This window comes from Scylla paramamosain, unplaced genomic scaffold (genome assembly GCF_035594125.1).
Source record: "Scylla paramamosain isolate STU-SP2022 unplaced genomic scaffold, ASM3559412v1 Contig106, whole genome shotgun sequence".
Classification (NCBI taxonomy): domain Eukaryota; kingdom Metazoa; phylum Arthropoda; class Malacostraca; order Decapoda; family Portunidae; genus Scylla; species Scylla paramamosain.
Genome location: NW_026973771.1, coordinates 102,870 through 120,000, shown reverse-complemented (window position 1 = coordinate 120,000; position 17,131 = coordinate 102,870). Strand labels below are relative to the sequence as shown.

General features: G+C 41.6%; 1 protein-coding gene and 2 long non-coding RNA genes across 9 annotated transcripts in view; 1 reads left to right on the top strand and 2 right to left on the bottom strand.

Annotated features, from left to right (window-relative positions):
- Positions 1-2,040, bottom strand: part of LOC135099137 (uncharacterized) — a 160,177-nt gene extending 158,137 nt beyond the window's left edge. For all 4 annotated transcript variants that reach the window (XR_010267707.1, XR_010267704.1, XR_010267706.1 and 1 more), the window contains exon 1: positions 1,835-2,040. This is a non-coding gene — a long non-coding RNA (uncharacterized LOC135099137). The remainder of the gene's footprint in view (positions 1-1,834) is intronic.
- LOC135099135 (uncharacterized) overlaps positions 1-11,247 on the top strand; it is a 38,722-nt gene extending 27,475 nt beyond the window's left edge. For 2 of the 4 annotated variants that reach the window (XR_010267699.1, XR_010267700.1), the window contains 3 exons: positions 8,171-8,283; positions 10,343-10,455; positions 10,849-11,247. This is a non-coding gene — a long non-coding RNA (uncharacterized LOC135099135). Of the gene's footprint in view, positions 1-2,099; positions 2,124-8,170; positions 8,284-10,323; positions 10,456-10,848 lie in introns of those variants that run through there. The other 2 variants (XR_010267701.1, XR_010267702.1) reach the window with 2 other exon arrangements.
- Positions 11,248-11,314: 67 nt separating this feature from the next.
- LOC135099133 (actin nucleation-promoting factor WASL-like) lies at positions 11,315-13,895 on the bottom strand. The gene is made up of 3 exons (XM_064001562.1): positions 13,326-13,895; positions 12,499-12,680; positions 11,315-12,029 (listed from the first exon to the last, which is right to left on the bottom strand). The coding sequence occupies exons 1-3, from the start codon at positions 13,577-13,579 to the stop codon at positions 11,416-11,418; spliced, it is 1,050 nt and encodes a 349-aa protein (XP_063857632.1). The 5' UTR covers positions 13,580-13,895; the 3' UTR covers positions 11,315-11,415.
- Between the last annotated feature and the right edge of the window lie 3,236 nt (positions 13,896-17,131).

Below are 17,131 nucleotides of genomic sequence, written 5' to 3'. Positions count from 1 at the left end.
GCCACTATTGTTAACAGACAAACATGTTAGGTAGCGTTAAGGAGGAAAATAGATAGTTAATTAAGTTGCATGTTAAACTTTTATCGATTATCAGTAAAATGTCTCAACTAATTATAGCATTAATACTTGTTCATAATTTACAGGATAGATTCAGCAAATACCTTTTTTTTTTTTTTTCATAATTGCTGCTATCTTGTTGGCTATTATTTTTATTTCTAGTAAGGAAAAAAAAACGTATTTCATTATTATATATTCCATTATCACTGCAAGAGTTTCTCTCTCTCTTTCTCTCTCTCTCTCTCTCTCTCTCTCTCTCTCTCTCTCTCTCTCTCTCTCTCTCTCTCTCTCTCTCTCTCTCTACAGAGCCTAACAAAATTCCGACGTTAATCCCCCTAATTGATTCTCCAAAAAAAAAAAAATAAAAATACACAACAATGATTGCAAAGTTAATGGCTCATATTAACATAGCAATGAAGCACACAACGCTAATCAACAGAAAAAAAAAAATAGTTTGTTCTGGCAGTGAGGCGGGCATATATATCTGGAGTAACACCAGCAAGAGCACCACGCCACTGTTATTTTGTCTTTCCTCACGAGATAAAACGAGGCGGAAGATAACGACGAAAATTATAATATACGTTGATTATAATAAAGCGCTTGACGGAGTACCTCATTAGAGGGCTCCAGGAAGAATAAAAGTTCACTTAATAGAGCGCAATGTCTTGGCTGGGATTAGGGCGTGGCTTAGTCCAGGGAGCAAATACCAACTTAATAACAAAAAATAAATAAAATAAATAAATAAAAATGGCGTTGGACCACAAGCAGGGCTCCTCAGAGTTTAGTTACGCAATTGAATGACCTAAATTTTGGTGTATAAAGCAAGAAAAAGTTCCAACTTAATGAAAAATCAAAATGGCGTTCTATTACAAGAGTCGCTCCCAAAGTTCCGTATTATACTATTCATTATACGCATTAATTATGTAAATTGAGGAATAAGTATGTAAATTGGCTAATTTGCTCGCGACACTAAAAAAGTAGGTCTGCTAATTGGATTTGTTCGTGATGCTGAGGTTTTGTAAGATGATCTCAGCAGACTGTGAGTTGTGAGCGAAGTGGCAGGCCCAGGTTAGTAAGAGTACGTGCAGTGTGCTGTCTGTCAGAGAAAACTCCCCTCAGTATGTAATAATTAATGAAACTAATCACGCTAGTTGACATTGCGAAAGAGACTTGGGAGAACTAGCAAGCCTGGACCTCAGAGCTGGAAAACGGTCCATTGCTGCCTAGAGTCATAATAATATTGATCGTATTTACTGCACGTGTATGAGTTTCAACACCTCGATCTGCACTCCTGAGAAAGACAATCCGGCGCCACCCGTTGATTAAAGTCCTTGAATTCGTGTAAAATTTTAAAAAGACTTAAAAAATAATTGTTGAGGTTCTGACCGTGATAATCGATTCCCGAGGTGGTTACTAAAGAAAGAAATAAGTAGATTTTTTTTTTCACTAATGGGAGAGAGAGAGTGAAGAAACTAAGCAGAAAAATCCGCTATGTAGTTAGTGTATGTATGACAGAAAAGTTTAAGAGCAGGCAGGACAGGTTTATGGATGTGCATGAGAGAAGGTGCCATTACTTATGTCCAAAGAGCTGCTATGGTAGTGTGCTTGTGTTCTTATACTGTTATGAGAAACCTGAGTGACAGCAACACTAAGGGAGAGGTAAAGGACGGCACTGACCTGAGGCGCAGCACAGGTGTATCCGACAGGTGCTTCATCATAGTAGTTCCCAACACTGAGTACTTACACCACCTCACCCATCATTATTATTTCTACTTACACTAGTTCTCCTATTATCAAATCACGCTCGTACTTTCATTTTTCATCACCACGGTCACTTCATCACACGGAGGTCAAGCAACAGTACTTAGCAGAAAGTGAGACGGTTGAAAGTTGGCAGACAGTACGCGCTACAGGCTGCAGCAGCGCCTGGAAACTGTTGCTCTGTTGCTCGCGCGCACGTCCTCCCCTCCCTAGTTCTGCCACACTACTGTCCTTCCTTGCGGCCACGGCCCCCACCTGATCCACGCCCCGCTCACGCCGCTCCTACACCCTGCCAACGTTACAAGGTATCCTCAAAATCTTTCTCCCCACCCCTGTACCGCGCCATCCAAACGGCATTGCTCTCCTGACCCGCACCTATTAGCAGTAACCTGTGCCACGCCACCGCCAGCGTTGCCCATCCACGTATTTGCCGGCAAACCACTAGAGGGAAAAAACAACGCTACCATTGTTTATCTGACAGTTACCACAGCAGGAATTCAAATATGTCAGGGGTAGGGGGGTGAGCGATACAACACACACACACACACACACACACACACATACGGTATAACATTGTTGTCACTACTGTAAGGGAGTTATAAGAAGTGACCAGCACCAACACTGGCAAAAGAAGTAATTTTCTCAAGTAAATGATAAGTTACAGTGAATATCTTATGTTTATATGATGGGACTTGAGGCCAAGTACCTTCATATTTCACTGAAATACTTGAAAACCCTCTGAGCAAAAATGTAAGAAGAGAATACATTGATCCTGCACTCCCACTCAGACACCGACCAGCGCGCGCTAATTTCAAGATTTGATTTGATGCGATACAAAACTACTTTCAACCAAGTGTGGCCAATTTTTCATCCCTGCAAAAACCTACCGATGCATATTGCGTGTCTCTATACAACGATAACGGCCTTTCAGAATGTAGACAAGTTTGGCTTAATCTAGATCTTGATCTTAAAAAGCGGGATGCCTTCTGCGTCTTGCGCAATAGAATAAGTTTTGGTTTTGTTTTCGTGAGGGAGACATAGTTAACTTTGCTTTGTTTCAATTCCAATGAAAAGGAAAACAAAGACTGTCAGGTCTTCAAGAAACATAAAAATGAAAACATTATTTTCTTCTATTGTTGGATTCTTACCAAGAAGTTTTCTCGCTTTTTCAATGATGTGTAATGTTGTCCTTTCTCACAACGCCTCCAGTGGTGCATGATTATCGAAAATATTCTGTGGCACGCAATGAATTAGCCAAGAATCCAGCGAATGGCATTTGAGAAATCCACTACCACCACACTCCGTTTCTAAACCAAGCAAATAAAATTGCAATCTCTCTCTCTCTCTCTCTCTCTCTCTCTCTCTCTCTCTCTCTCTCTCTCTCTCTCTCTCTCTCTCTCTCTCTCTCTCTCTCTCTCTCTCTCTCTGTGTGTGTGTGTGTGTGTAAGTGTGTGTGTGTGTGTGTGTGTGTGTGTGTGTGTGTGTGTGTGTGTGTGTGTGTGTGTGTATGTATGTGTGTGTGTGTGTGTGTGTGTGTGTGTGTGTGTGTGTGTGTGTGTGTGTGTGTGTGTGTGTGTATGTATGTGTGTGTGTGTGTGTGTGTGTGTGTGTGTGTGTGTGTGTGTGCGTACCACAGAGTAGAAATTTTATAAATTGTAGTTTTATGGGAAAATTTACGTTTATAAGCATATGAATGTTGGCTATAAAAAGATTTCTCGTTTTTTGTAGATCGCTTATAGCATGCTGGAAAAAAAAAAAAAAAAGGTTATCAGTATATGTTGCTTCAATGATTTTTTTTTTACAAAACAAATATATATATAAAAAAAACACGCATGTCTTCCTGTATGTCAATAACTCTTTGAGGGTAACAAAGATACTGAATCAAGAGAGAGAGAGAGAGAGAGAGAGGGGGGGGAAGGGGGGGAAGACACAGCCAGATAGACAGAGAGAGCATGAGAAGTACAAACCTGTGCTATATGCAAAGACAACAGATCGCCGTAAGTGCGCGCTTACCCTGATCGTCAGGGTGGAACAGCTCAGTGGAGTTTACGACATCTTATTGATAGACAGCGTTTAAAATATATACTCGTATGTACTGTATATGTCACGCTTGCCTCCTCGACTAATTCTAACTAATTCACATCTGGTCTCGTGGACACGTTAAAAGCTGCATAAGAAATATTTTTTTAAATATTACTAGCTTCTGTTAACGCTCCTGACTAGGTTTTTTGTTACTGCGAAATTTGGTTGGTGCAAGCAGCGCTTTTTCCAAAGGTGGAGTGTTTCGTGGCCTTCACTCATAAAAAGTCGTCAGTCACGTAAAAGGAGGAGCAGCTTCATCGATGTTCACGCTGACCGAGTTTTGCCTTCATTCTGACCGAACCCTGCCTCGGAACATCTGCCCTAAGGTTCATCACTGTTTTAAGTTTAGCCTCCGCGTTACGGCTGCCAGACACAGACGCAGGGCACGTACTCACCTCGTTAGAATAGATTCTTGCCTTCGTGTATTTTCCGCATCGTTAAACTCACTGCCCTCGTTCTGCTTGTATGAAAGAAAGAAATATTGCATTTCGTGTATAACATACATACGTACAAGTATATTCATGTGTTCCTTGTTCACAATTGCTTGTAACGTGCTGGAGAAAATTTCCTGCATTTTTTATAAATGGAAATTGGTCATATTTAGTCCGTTTTTCCTTACCTGTTCTTATCTATTCCTTATCTATTACACCTCAGTAACCGGATATCATAGTGGCATAGAAAATTATGGTCTTTTGTCAAGGTTCCCGGGTTCATACATATCCTCAACACTGCGCAAAGACTGATATAATATATTGATATATCTTGAAATGTTAAAACACTGGCCAGATCAATCCAGCACGCCCACAGCAGTCTGCCCACCACCACTCTCCGTAATCGCCTTTGCTTCTTCACTCATTGCAGATCTTATGTCTGCTTTCACGCTGTCAAAGCGACCAGCGACCTCCACGCTTATTTGTGCAGGATAAGAGCTGCAGAGTCTTAAAGAAAAGGAAGACTAGGTAACGTTGTTGAGCTTGATGAACCAAGAAAGAGCCGCTTAGATTCTAAGGTGACAAGAATTACTTCTTGAAGAAAGTTAAAGTTGAAAGGGAAGGATGGCATCTAAGTGAAGCATGACTTGCTGCACCACAGATTGCCAGGAAACACATAAAAGAATAAGTTTGTGGTCAGCTTACGCATTAGTATTAAAACTGACATATATGTGTCGCGGGAGGAAGGGACGCGGAAAGTTTTCGACTCGGGAAGTACATTGAAATAAACTAAAAAAAATTGTCGAAAATGGAGAAATGGAAATGCCTCAGTTTTTCTTTTATAAGATTTTTTCCTTCTTCTTCTTCTTCTTCTCCTCCTCCCCTTCGCCTTTTCTTTCAAGACTATCAGCAAAATTTTCTCCCTATCTTAATTGCTTGCGCACGACATTTCATGCTTTTTATATAAACTTTTCAACCCATAAATTATAAATCAGGTGACCTCATAGACTTTTACTGCCGTGGTGAGGAGTCTTGGTCCCCTTACTGACATGGGCCCGTGTGAAAAGATGGATGCTTTGGTAATATGCGATCTCTCAATCTCAACCCACTACACATCAATTCATAGTGCCCAGCGCCTAGCATGCTCGTAGACAAAACAAGTGGCAATGGCGGTGGTGGGTCTTCTCAGTGCTGGTAAGTCTGTGTGGCTAAAGACAGATATTTTTCTACGGTGTATATTTTGTAGGTAGTGAAGGTAATAATCGATTAATTAAAGAATAGCAATTTCACGAGGGCTGACAATGCGCACAGGTAATTGGTCAAAGGACATTTAAAATACCATGAGAGTAAAGAACAAGACGAAATTAGGGACTTATTTTTTTGGTTGACCGTTATGGAAATGAACAGGAAATTAATAAAGCTTTCGGCAAAACAAAATAAAAAAAAAGTCACAGAACAGACTTACAATGGTCAAGCAGCGCCAGTATATACCAGTTCGCAAGCAAACGTCAATCATATTCTGAAAAAAAAAAAAAAAAAAAGAAGAAGAAGAATCTCATGCCATTTTAGCTTCTGTGGCCTGTGGGCGTCGTGTTTAAAAAGTCATGAAGTCTGTTGCAGATTAGATGAACCGAAAAGAGGAAGCTTTTTTTTTTTTTTGTCAGTAATGAATGATTGATCACGTCCTTGTCAATTATTACTGTGTGAGCCGAGCTACTTAGCTACATATAGGTAAGAACGTAAGAAAATACTAAGAAAATAAAACTGCAAAAATCCATCTGGCTTACACGTGGCAGTCCCTGCATGAAACATCCCTGCCTTTTTCCACCTCTCATCCTTATCCATTAATCTATTTAAACCTTTGCAGTTTCCCTGAAGATCGACGAATTCTTTCATTAAAACTGAAGCTTAATGTAGCGGAGAGGTGATGGTAACGCAAGGTGTGTCGTGGGAAGGGCTTAGTGAGGATTAAACAATAAACTCAATGATTACCGCTATGACATAAATGAATGGCCTCAGTCACTCACCTACCCCGTGCGTCACTGAACAGGCTGCACGTGTCAAGGGTGCAGTTAAGATGACATGTCGATCTCACCATTGGCTCGTAACATTCACTGGTCACCCGAGTTTTGGGAAGACTTAAACACAGCTATCCCAGGCTGCCACATCGCGGTGCTCTATGCAGACCTCTCTTGAAGTGATGGCGATGATAATGGCAACAGCAGCAGTAGTAGTAGTAGTAGTAGTAGTAGTGATAGTAGTGGTACTGTCAACAATGAAAATAATAATAATGATAATGATAATGATGATGGTAATAATAACAATAATAATAACAGTAATGTTGATAACTACAACAACAACAACAACAACAACAACAACAACAACAACAGTAACATTAACAACATCAACAACAATAACAACAGCAATAATAATAATAATAATAATAATAATAATAATAATAATAATAATAATAACAATAATATAACCACTAGACTGACACTCAAACAAACAGAGGTTACCGAGTAAAGATCATAATAGGAAATCCATCATACGTAGCAACAACAGCACCACCACCAACAACAACAACAACAGGTGTGTGTGTGTATGTGTGTGTGTGTGTATGTGTGTGTGTGTGTGTGTGTGTGTGTGTGTGTGTGTGTGTGTGTGTGTGTATCTGGAACGCTTCTTGGGAACCATTTCGGATTCTGTGCAGCAAATAGTCGACAGCGAATGTCAACCAAGTGCCAGCAAAGCGATAAATGTACTGTGTGTGTGTGTGTGTGTGTGTGTGTGTGTGTGTGTGTGTGTGTGTGTGTGTGTGTGTTATCCCCTTCTTGACTGACGATCTAGCCACCTATGCAGACTATTAAGGGCGATGGGACGCGAGATTAATCCATTTCACGTGATTGATGTTACGACTGAATGGGGTCATGGCTGGCTGGCTTGGGGCGGTCATCGGTCTTTCACTGATGGTATTGTGCCGCTGGTGTCATCTTGCACCACCTGTTTACGGAGCGGCAATAACACACACCCTTCATATCTGCCGTGATGGTGACAAGGGCCGGGAATGGGCATCACCCTCCCGAGTGTTGCCAGGTGCTCCGGAGAGGCTCATCTGTCTCGGGGACGTGCCTGTCATCGGCCACGCGTGCTCGACCCCTCCAAGTAGGCTGAGGTAGACGGTATTGTTGTTATTGATATTGTTATTGTTATTATAATTATTGTAGTTGTTGCTGTTGCTTTCTTTTATTGTTGCTGTTATTATTCAAGGTAACAGTGCAACGAATAGGAAAATAATCCTGATGTGACATTTAGCTAAATTACATAAGTGACTATGATCCAGGGGTGACGGAAATGAAGGTTTAACAAGAGCTATTCACAGGATGGCAGGGCATGAAAATGAATCAAAGCTTGTGAGAACTAACGCACGGGGATGTGAAAATTGCCCACGAGCAGTACATTCATGATACACGTAATTTAAAGAAGGTTTTGAATGGTCTTTTTAATTCTGACATGATCTAATTCTGACATACATATTTCATGATATAGTTTAGCTTTTTCATGATATAAGATAGAAAGTCTCATCATAATTCTGACATGTAACTTTTCATCATGTAGTTTAGATTTGTTGTGTGTATTTCCTTTATTCTAACATGTAGCTTTTCTCACGACTTGTCAGCAACGTGACGTAAGCGATCCACATTGCGAAACATTTATATATATGTGTCTTAAACGAGCTCTTCTCTCTCTTCTCTCTTTATCCAGATGGCATTTTCCGCTCCTCACCTCCATTCCAGCTCTATGACCTTTATTCATTGGCCTCACCTTTCCCCCGTCAGAACGAGACCCTCCCTCACACGCACTACAGGGCTGATGATTCTCAACACCCTCAACACTGATAACGTGGACAGCACCTTTAAAACTGCTACATTTAGCCACCTCGGACTGGAAGGTAATGTGATTATATAAGTGAAGCAACCTATCCTCACCTTCACTGTGCTTTGTGTTCTCTCTCAATCTTAACTTTTGTGACCTGCTGACAATCTGCTCACAAAAAAAAAAATTGGAAATACATAGATTCTCAATAAACTGCAGGACTTTAGATTGAGGTAAAAAAGCTAAACACAATGCAAAGAAACGACTTTCTCAATCTTAAAAGTTCTGATCTACTGAGCCTCCTCATAGAAAAAAAAATTATGACAAATTGATTCCCAGCTAACCCGGTGACTTCAGACTGAGGGGAGAAGGTAAGCACAGAATGAGGGAGGGGGAAGGAATCCAGCATGTTGTTTGATATTGACCATGGCTGTACATGTTACCCTGCCTCCCACGTGCTGCTCTCACCACAAGCATCGCCCCAGCCTGGATGCGTTACATTAAGGTGAATTAAGGTCGGGGAGGTGGCGAAAATGAGACAGGCATTACCGGGACTCAAACATGGCTCTCTCCATCACTTCACCGTCATACTGGTCACTCAAGCTTCATCTCTGTGGATCGGTTATGCTCTCTCTCTCTCTCTCTCTCTCTCTCTCTCTCTCTCTCTCTCTCTCTCTCTCTCTCTCTCTCTCTCTCTCTCTCTCTCTCTCTCTCTCTCTCTCTCTCTCTCTCTCTCTCTCTCGAGTTAACTTCATGGTAAAGTCATGGTGAGGAGGTCCTGCATGGTGACGTCTCTACACCTTAACTAACAACACACTCTCTGATTTACTACACTGTCATAAGAGCGTTAGGAAATAAGGGGAGCAGCAAGAAGCCATCAGACCTACACGTGGCGGCCCATGTATAACCTCCACCTTTCTGCACTAGGCAAGGTTTACTGTAGGGCTTCATCATTTCACACACCTCACCTCGACTCACGTCACAGAGACTAGATTTTTTGTGCCAGCTCGAGCCATTGTCTTTAGTCGGAGAAGAAATCCCTCCCCTCTCAGAACGCTATGTACTCCTGAAGGGGCAGTAATTATGTATGTGAGATTACCTCGGTGCGCTCGTAACTTCTAATATTTTTGCTCGTAAGTTTTATTGGCGTGTTTTGACTACAAGGTCCAGAATTATCAGTTGCGTTCGTGTTATACCTGATTGCACCATTCTTATTGTAGTAACCAGGCTGTTCAAGTATATACAAGTATATAAGAGTTTAAATAATTTCGTATTTACATGATTACGTATGCTCTTATGTATATATATAATGGTGCATTGGTTCCTTTTGTTCTTATAATGATAATTGTGATTGATGATGATTATAATGATGATGATAATGCGATGATGATAAAATGGAGAGGAGAAGAAGGAGAATGAAAAGAAAAAGAAGAAGAAGAAGAAGAAGAAGAAGAAGAAGAAGAAGAGGAAGAAGAAGAAGAAGGAGAGGAAGAAGTAGTAGTAGTAGTAGTAGTAGTAGTAGTAGTAGTAGTAGTAGTAGTAGTAGTAGTAGTAATAGTAGTAGAATTGTCAGCGTTAAAACTATATTATCAATAGTGGAGTTTTAGTCGTGTGTGTGTGTGTGTGTGTGTGTGTGTGTGTGTGTGTGTGTGTGTAACCTTTTTTTTTAATTTGATGTTACACCCTGCCTGCCAAACCTCGCGTCTCCCTGCATCCTTCAGCACACTACACTGCTCAACACCTCACCTCCACACACACACACACACACACACACACACACACACATGTTTAATAACCCTAATGTTTAATAAATGGGCCCTGTGGGCCCATTTATTAAACATTAGGGTTAGTGGCCCGCATTCCGAATCCGGTGAAGTCGATTTATTAAACACTCCTGGAGCCCGAAATGTCGGGCGTCTGCGTCTGAATCCAAAAAAATATTGACACGTTCGGAGAGAAATCTTTCGGGAGCCTGACACCCTCCGAAAGCACCTACGAATTTTGCTTGAGAATGTATTATCCTCTCATTCATAGCAGAAATGTGTTATGATTGTATGGAAATACATAATAATGCAGGTTAAACATATTATTACACGAATACAATATTTTTTGTCAGTACTTAAACTTTTTAAAAGAACTTGGTGTTTGGACGTGACGTATGCCTAGGGGCCTGTTGTCGTGGCGCAAGCTTCTAGCCTGTCTTCACTTCTTACCAACATCTCTACACCTTCCTGGAGCTTCAACCATGGTATGTATAGCACTATTACTTGTCAATATTACATGCAGAGCCCAAACAATATGTGTGGAAGCTGTTTGTCGTTAGAAAAGCTTGCAGAACAGCTGCAGGATAGCTGTGGGTCAAGTTGTTTTGGTATTATTATTTATGGTGAATTAACTTTGTTTTGATTAGTTTTGCCATCTCACGCAGGTTAATTTATTGTTATTGTGATGGAGCAGGTCTCTGACAGCCGCCAGCTAGCCAGACAGCCAGTGAGCTGTTCAGGCCAGCAGGCTTTAGCTCTGCTTCCCATATATGTTGACATTTCATATTATGGCATTGTTATTGATAATATTATTGATAACATTAATTTTGGTAGTATTTTTTGTGAGGGAGGACTTAAGAAGATGAATTTCTTTTTAGGCTGGCATTCTTGCTCTTGTGCACCTTCAACATGCTGATCGAGCTGATAAAGCAAGGTTACCAAGGAGACTGGTCAAGGATCACCAAAACCCTTTTGCTGCCTACTCTGAGGATGAGTTCATTCGGAGGTACCGGCTGTCAAAGGAGTGCATTCACACCCTTCTTGGCCAAGTGGAAGTGCTTTCCTCTATCCCAAAATTGTAATGCATATCAGTTCAATCTTAAACTCTATTGCATCTGTCATTTGATACATTGTTATGTGACTCAATACAAGATACAAGTACCATGTAGGATGTAATTATATATTTTCCTGTGAAGGACAAGACATGAAAGAAATGTTATATATAATCATATATGAACCCTCAAAGTGTAGGTCATGAAAATAAATGGAGGTCAAGATTTGTTTGTTTTTTTTATTTATTTTCACTCAAATATACAACACACACACACACACACACACACACACACACACACACACACACACACACACACACCACACACACACAGACACACACACACAGACACACACACACACACACACCACACACACACACACACACAGGATACTTACAGACTGCTGGGTCTCCCAGAAGCTGGGCTGTAGTACTTGCGTACTTGTTCCATAGTGCTATCAACATTATGCATAGTCTGAACAAATGCATTTGTTGATGTTTGCATTGCCTGAGCAAATGCATTTGCTGCCACTTCAGCTTGATTGCCAAGCTTCTCACATAGAGCAGAGAAGTTTTGCAATGACACTTTCAAGTCGTCATTCAAGGTCTCTGCACCTTCTCGAATAGCGCGGAAACATTCCTCCCTCTCACTGCGTAGGGGTCTCTTTCGGCCTCTACGGGTGGAGGGTCCAGTTTGTGATGTTCCTCCTGGTGCTGTTGCTGGCCCTGCTGGTGGTGTTGCTGGTGCCATTGCTGGTGCTGTTGCTGTAACTGTTGGTGGTGCTGAAGCTGGTCCTGGTGGTGGTGCTGTCGCTGGTCCTGGTGGTGGTTCTGTTGCTGGTCCTGCTGCTGGTGCTGTTGCTGGTCCTGGTGGTGGTGCTGTCACTGGTCCTGCTGCTGGTGCTGTTGCTGGTCCTGCTGCTGGTGCTGTTGCTGGTCCTGCTGCTGGTGTTGTCGATGGTCCTGCTGCTATTGTACATGCAGGAAGCATGTCGTCGTCAATTATTTCTGCTAGATGAGAAGTTAATGTTAAAACAGGAAACAAAATTTTTACAAAGATGTTTATGATGCATCAATCACTACCAGTGCACACAAATGAAAATATGCTAATCTAACCTAACCTAACCTATACCAACCTAGCTGAACCTAACCTAACTTTAACTCCACTTTTAACATTGATGTCCATGGCCATTAACGTTAATTTTACTATCAACGCTATTGCGCACTACATGTTGTGTATTTCCTAAATTTCTAGTAACTGTAAATTTACTGAATGAAACAGAATTATATGACAATGCATGAACATATCCAAAAAACAACGTATTCATGATAATTTCACAGTTGCCAGGGCAGCCTACTGTCCAAAAAAAAAAATAATAATAACAAATGGGGAAAGAAATAGTATGAAAAATGAAGGCAATAAGTAAGATTGTGTATATGATTAAAGACTAACAGAAAAGAAAGCCAAAATACAGACCCACTTCCTCTTCTCTTATGACTATGGGTACTAAGCTATCTAGCTGGTTGTCTGCAAATTGCAGCTCCACAGCCAGTGCATCTGTTGCAACAGCCAAGAAGTCATCTGTGACTGGTTTTGGTGATGGCCCTCCACCAGTCTTGAAGGACTCATGAAGAAATTTCTTGTGATTCTTCTTCACTCTGTAAGCATGAACATAATGTAGATTACTAAACAATGCCAGTAGTGCTGTACAGAATCTTCAGTTAGGAATGATTTGGACAAATATAATAATATTCATTTATTGTCTGTGTACTTTATTTCTTAATTCCATTTCTTATATTTCCAAGTAAAAAACTAACCTGAACCTAACCTGAACTTAACCTAATATTGCTGTTTACCATGGAGCTTTTCTTAAATATTTGCTAAAGAAAAAAATATTAATAATCCATTAATCATATAAAGGGCAGGTAAGAAATGGTATATGCTACTTGTGAGATACCAGCAAGCTAAAAACACCCCCCCTTAGACCAGCAAGCTTAAAACACCCCCTTTAGATCAGCAAGCTAAAAACACCCCCCTTAGACCAGGAAGCTTAGAACACCCCTTCTAGACCAGCAAGCTGAAAAACATCCCTTTACAGTACACCAGCAAGCTAAAAACCCAATTTAGATCAGCAAGATAAACACACTCCCTTTGTGAGAGGTAAACCTGAGTGTTAATTTAATTAATGAGATACACTCAGCTTGCCCTTACGGATGCAACATGATGCAATATGTTATTGCTCTGCTAAACACAAAAATTCACCTGCTATACACAAAATATACAGAATATTTACATCCACTTACCGTATGTACTCCCAAGCCCGTTTGAGCTGGGTTACTGTCCTGGGACGTTCAGCAGGGTAGCTGAGGTTGAATTCAGCAGCTACTTCCTCCCAAGCTTTCTGTTTTTTTCTTATCCCGTTGAAGTCTGTAGAATGATCCAACAGGATTTTCTTTGAAGTTATCACCTCAGACAGTCTCTGGCGTTGAGCATTTGTGAGTGCGACAGCTTTTTCTCGTGGAGAGAGGAGGAGAACAGAAGAGGCAGGCACACTCATGATAGCGGCGAAGCTGTGGGCGAAGTAAAGGTAGCACGTGGATTTGTTTATATGTGCTCAGGTCTACCAATATCGGGAGCAAAGGCTGCCAACTCTTCCGATAACCTCGTACGAACGTCGGGTTGCCGTTTTCTGTTTAAAAAATCAGCGCGCCAGTTTCGTAGTAGGATGCCCGACGTTGGGGATTCGGATTGCGGGCCAGTAACCCTAATGTTTAATGAATGTTTAATGAATGGGCCCACAGTCTCACACGTTCACCCCCATCCTTAACTATTTGCTGCTCCCTCCATTTTCACCTTTATACGAGCATTCTCCCTCCTTCCAGTATCCCCCCACCACACACACACACACACACACACACACACACACACCTGCATTCCTTCCACCTTTACAGTCGTGGTTTAATGTTTTTCCCAGCCTACCATTGCACCTTAGTCTCACACGTTCACTCTCCATGCCTTTACCACACCCGCCCTTTGCCTTCCCGTACTCCTCTCCTTTACTTCCACTCACCCTCCTCCTCAACCCAGCTGGGGGCCACTCGTTTCGACAAATTTTCTCACATTTCAGCTCTTTTTCCCCTCTCTCTCTCTCTCTCTCTCTCTCTCTCTCTCTCTCTCTCTCTCTCTCTCTCTCTCTCTCACGGGAGTTGGCTTTATGGTACGTGCGTGGCTGTTGAAAGGTTGCAAGTTCGATCCCCGCTCCAAGCAAATTCTGGGTGGGAGAAGTACCGCTCTCTCCTAATCGTAGTTACCAGGTGTCACTTGCGACGCTATTACCTTTTTTACTCTCTCTCTCTCTCTCTCTCTCTCTCTCTCTCTCTCTCTCTCTCTCTCTCTCTCTCTCTCTCTCTCTCGGCTAACTTTCTCACTCATCCCCCGCTCATACTTACTTCATTCTCAACTTCCACACACTACACCACCTTCAACCACCACCACCACCACCACCACCACCATCACCACCACAGTATCACAAGCAGCAGCTCTCCCTCCGCCTCATGTATATACTAAAGGTGCTCTCAGTGAAGGCGGCGGTGCACTGACCCAGAACAAACATACATACACGCTTGCTTGCCCTTCTTTTTCCTTCCCTCACCGCCACCACCACCACCACCACCTCCATCACCTCCATCAGCATGCCACACACACACCTGATTTCTGCACTCCTTCCCACTCCCTCTCTCTCTCTCTCTCTCTCTCCCTCTCTCTTTTTCCCTCTCCTCCTCTGCAGCAGCCAAAAGTGCCTTCATCATTGCCTTCTTCAGCGTCCCCGTTCTCATCTTTAAGGTATCGGAGTGTATTTGTTTGTGAGGCATCCATCTGTGTCTATCCAGCCACCCAGCCGCCCAGATGTTGACTTTATCGATATATGCTCCCTCTAGGTTCTTTCCCCACCAGTCATCCTTCATTTTACTATGCATTTACTATGATTTCCCTTCGTTTCTTCGTTCCTTCCTTCCTTCCTTCCTTCCTTCCCTTCTTCCTTTCCTTGGCCTCTTTACTTTGCTGCTTCCTCCTTAAGGTTCTTTTCCTTCTTTCTTTCTTTTCCTTCCTTCAATACATACTTCACTCCTTCCCTCCGTGCTCCTCTCCTATCTCCTTTGCTTCCTCCCCTCCTATTTTCTTATCTTTCTTCCTTCCCTCCATCACTCCTTACTGTCTTACTTCTACTTTCCATCCGTTTTTTTCTTTCCTTTCTTCCTTTTCGACTCCATGCATCATTCATTTATTCATTCTTTCATTCTATATTCCCGCCCTTACTCCCTTACCGTATTTCTTCCCTCCCTCCCTCTCCCTCCCTCCCTCCCTCCCTCCCCCACAGCCCTTCTCGTTCCCGTTTCATCCTCGGCAGAATAAGAGAACTGAGGCAGCAGACTTAATACAATGGAAGCACACACACTAGTCGCTGCTGGCAGCGCTCCATAAGGCCGGGAGCGGTGCTTTCCTGTCCCGTCGCTCTGTTATATTGAAGGAGCCTCAGGAGTGTTTGCTATGGGAGGTGAGAATGCACACACACACATACACACACACACACACACACACACACACACACGCACACACACACACACACACACACACACACACACACACACACACACACACACACGATCGTTAATACCCTTTGCCTGATAGAGAGTGATAAGAAGGTCGTGCGTCCACCGTTAAGGACCATTAATAATCTTAAGGTGACAGCACACGCCTCCAGGCCCTCATTAAGCTGGTGTATGGTAAAAGGGTCAGGGTGCCATCGCCCTACAACAGTGATAGTCAGCCTAGGTGCTCCCCAGCGTGCATGAACTTTTTCAGAGGTTACCTGGGAATAACAGTGGTGCATAAGGGTACACACTAAGGAAAGGTGTTTCAGGAAGATTTTGTCACCTAACATGCCCATGACATGGCCAGTCTATATGAAAGTGCACAGTAAGAAAAGTTGTTTTAGGAAGAAAATAGTGTGCCATCTATTTAAATTGAAATTAACGTAATAAAACATTAATTACTGTATTAGTATATGATACTCAGACGCACCTCGCACCTGATGGGTTTGAGATGTAGCATTTTGTTTTATTGTGCATTTAGCACTATATAACAATTTATTAGGACTCAGTAGCTATTTTCATGCTCAAAATAGAAACCTAATACTTTTATCTTTATATTTTCAGTCTCAAAAATATAGGAAAGCGTGATTTTTTTTTATTAATCGTTCTGGGAGCGAGAGTACATGAACTTCTCAAAAGTTCCCGAAAAGGTGCTTCAACTTAGAAAAGGCTGACAACCACTGGCCTGGAGGGACACGGCTAACATTACCGCTTTTGTTGTACAGGCTGCACACCCACTCTCCAGAGAACAATGCACTTCTACTGTTACGCAAAATGTGGTAGAAGTGTTTGGGATCACAGTGAATCTCGTCATGGGTGCAGGTAAGCGTCACTGCACCTGGCGGCTTGCGGGACACCTGCGGGATGATCGATGTGGCCTATATAATGCAGTGCAGCCTCCAACCAGCCGCGCACCACCTCACCTTTAACACCAGAGCCACAGACCAACACTCCCATTATTTACGTGTATCTTACCGCAGAGTGTCATCCCCTCTCTTGCTGCGTGACGCCTCCCTCCCCCGCAGAGCAGCGCAGCTCACGCGGAGTTTACTGCTGTCACCAACGCCGTTCTTCAAATGGATAGAAAAACACAAATAAATTATCATGCACCAAAAATAAAAAAAAATAAAAAAAAAAAAATATATATATATATATATATATATATATATATATATATATATATATATATATATATATATATATATATATATATATATATATATATATATATATATATATATATATACTCGTATATATATATATATATATATATATATATATATATATATATATATATATATATATATATATATATATATATATATATATATATATATATATATATATATATATATATATATATATATATATATATATATATATATATATATATATATATATATATATATATATATATACACACACACACACACACACACACACACACACACACACAC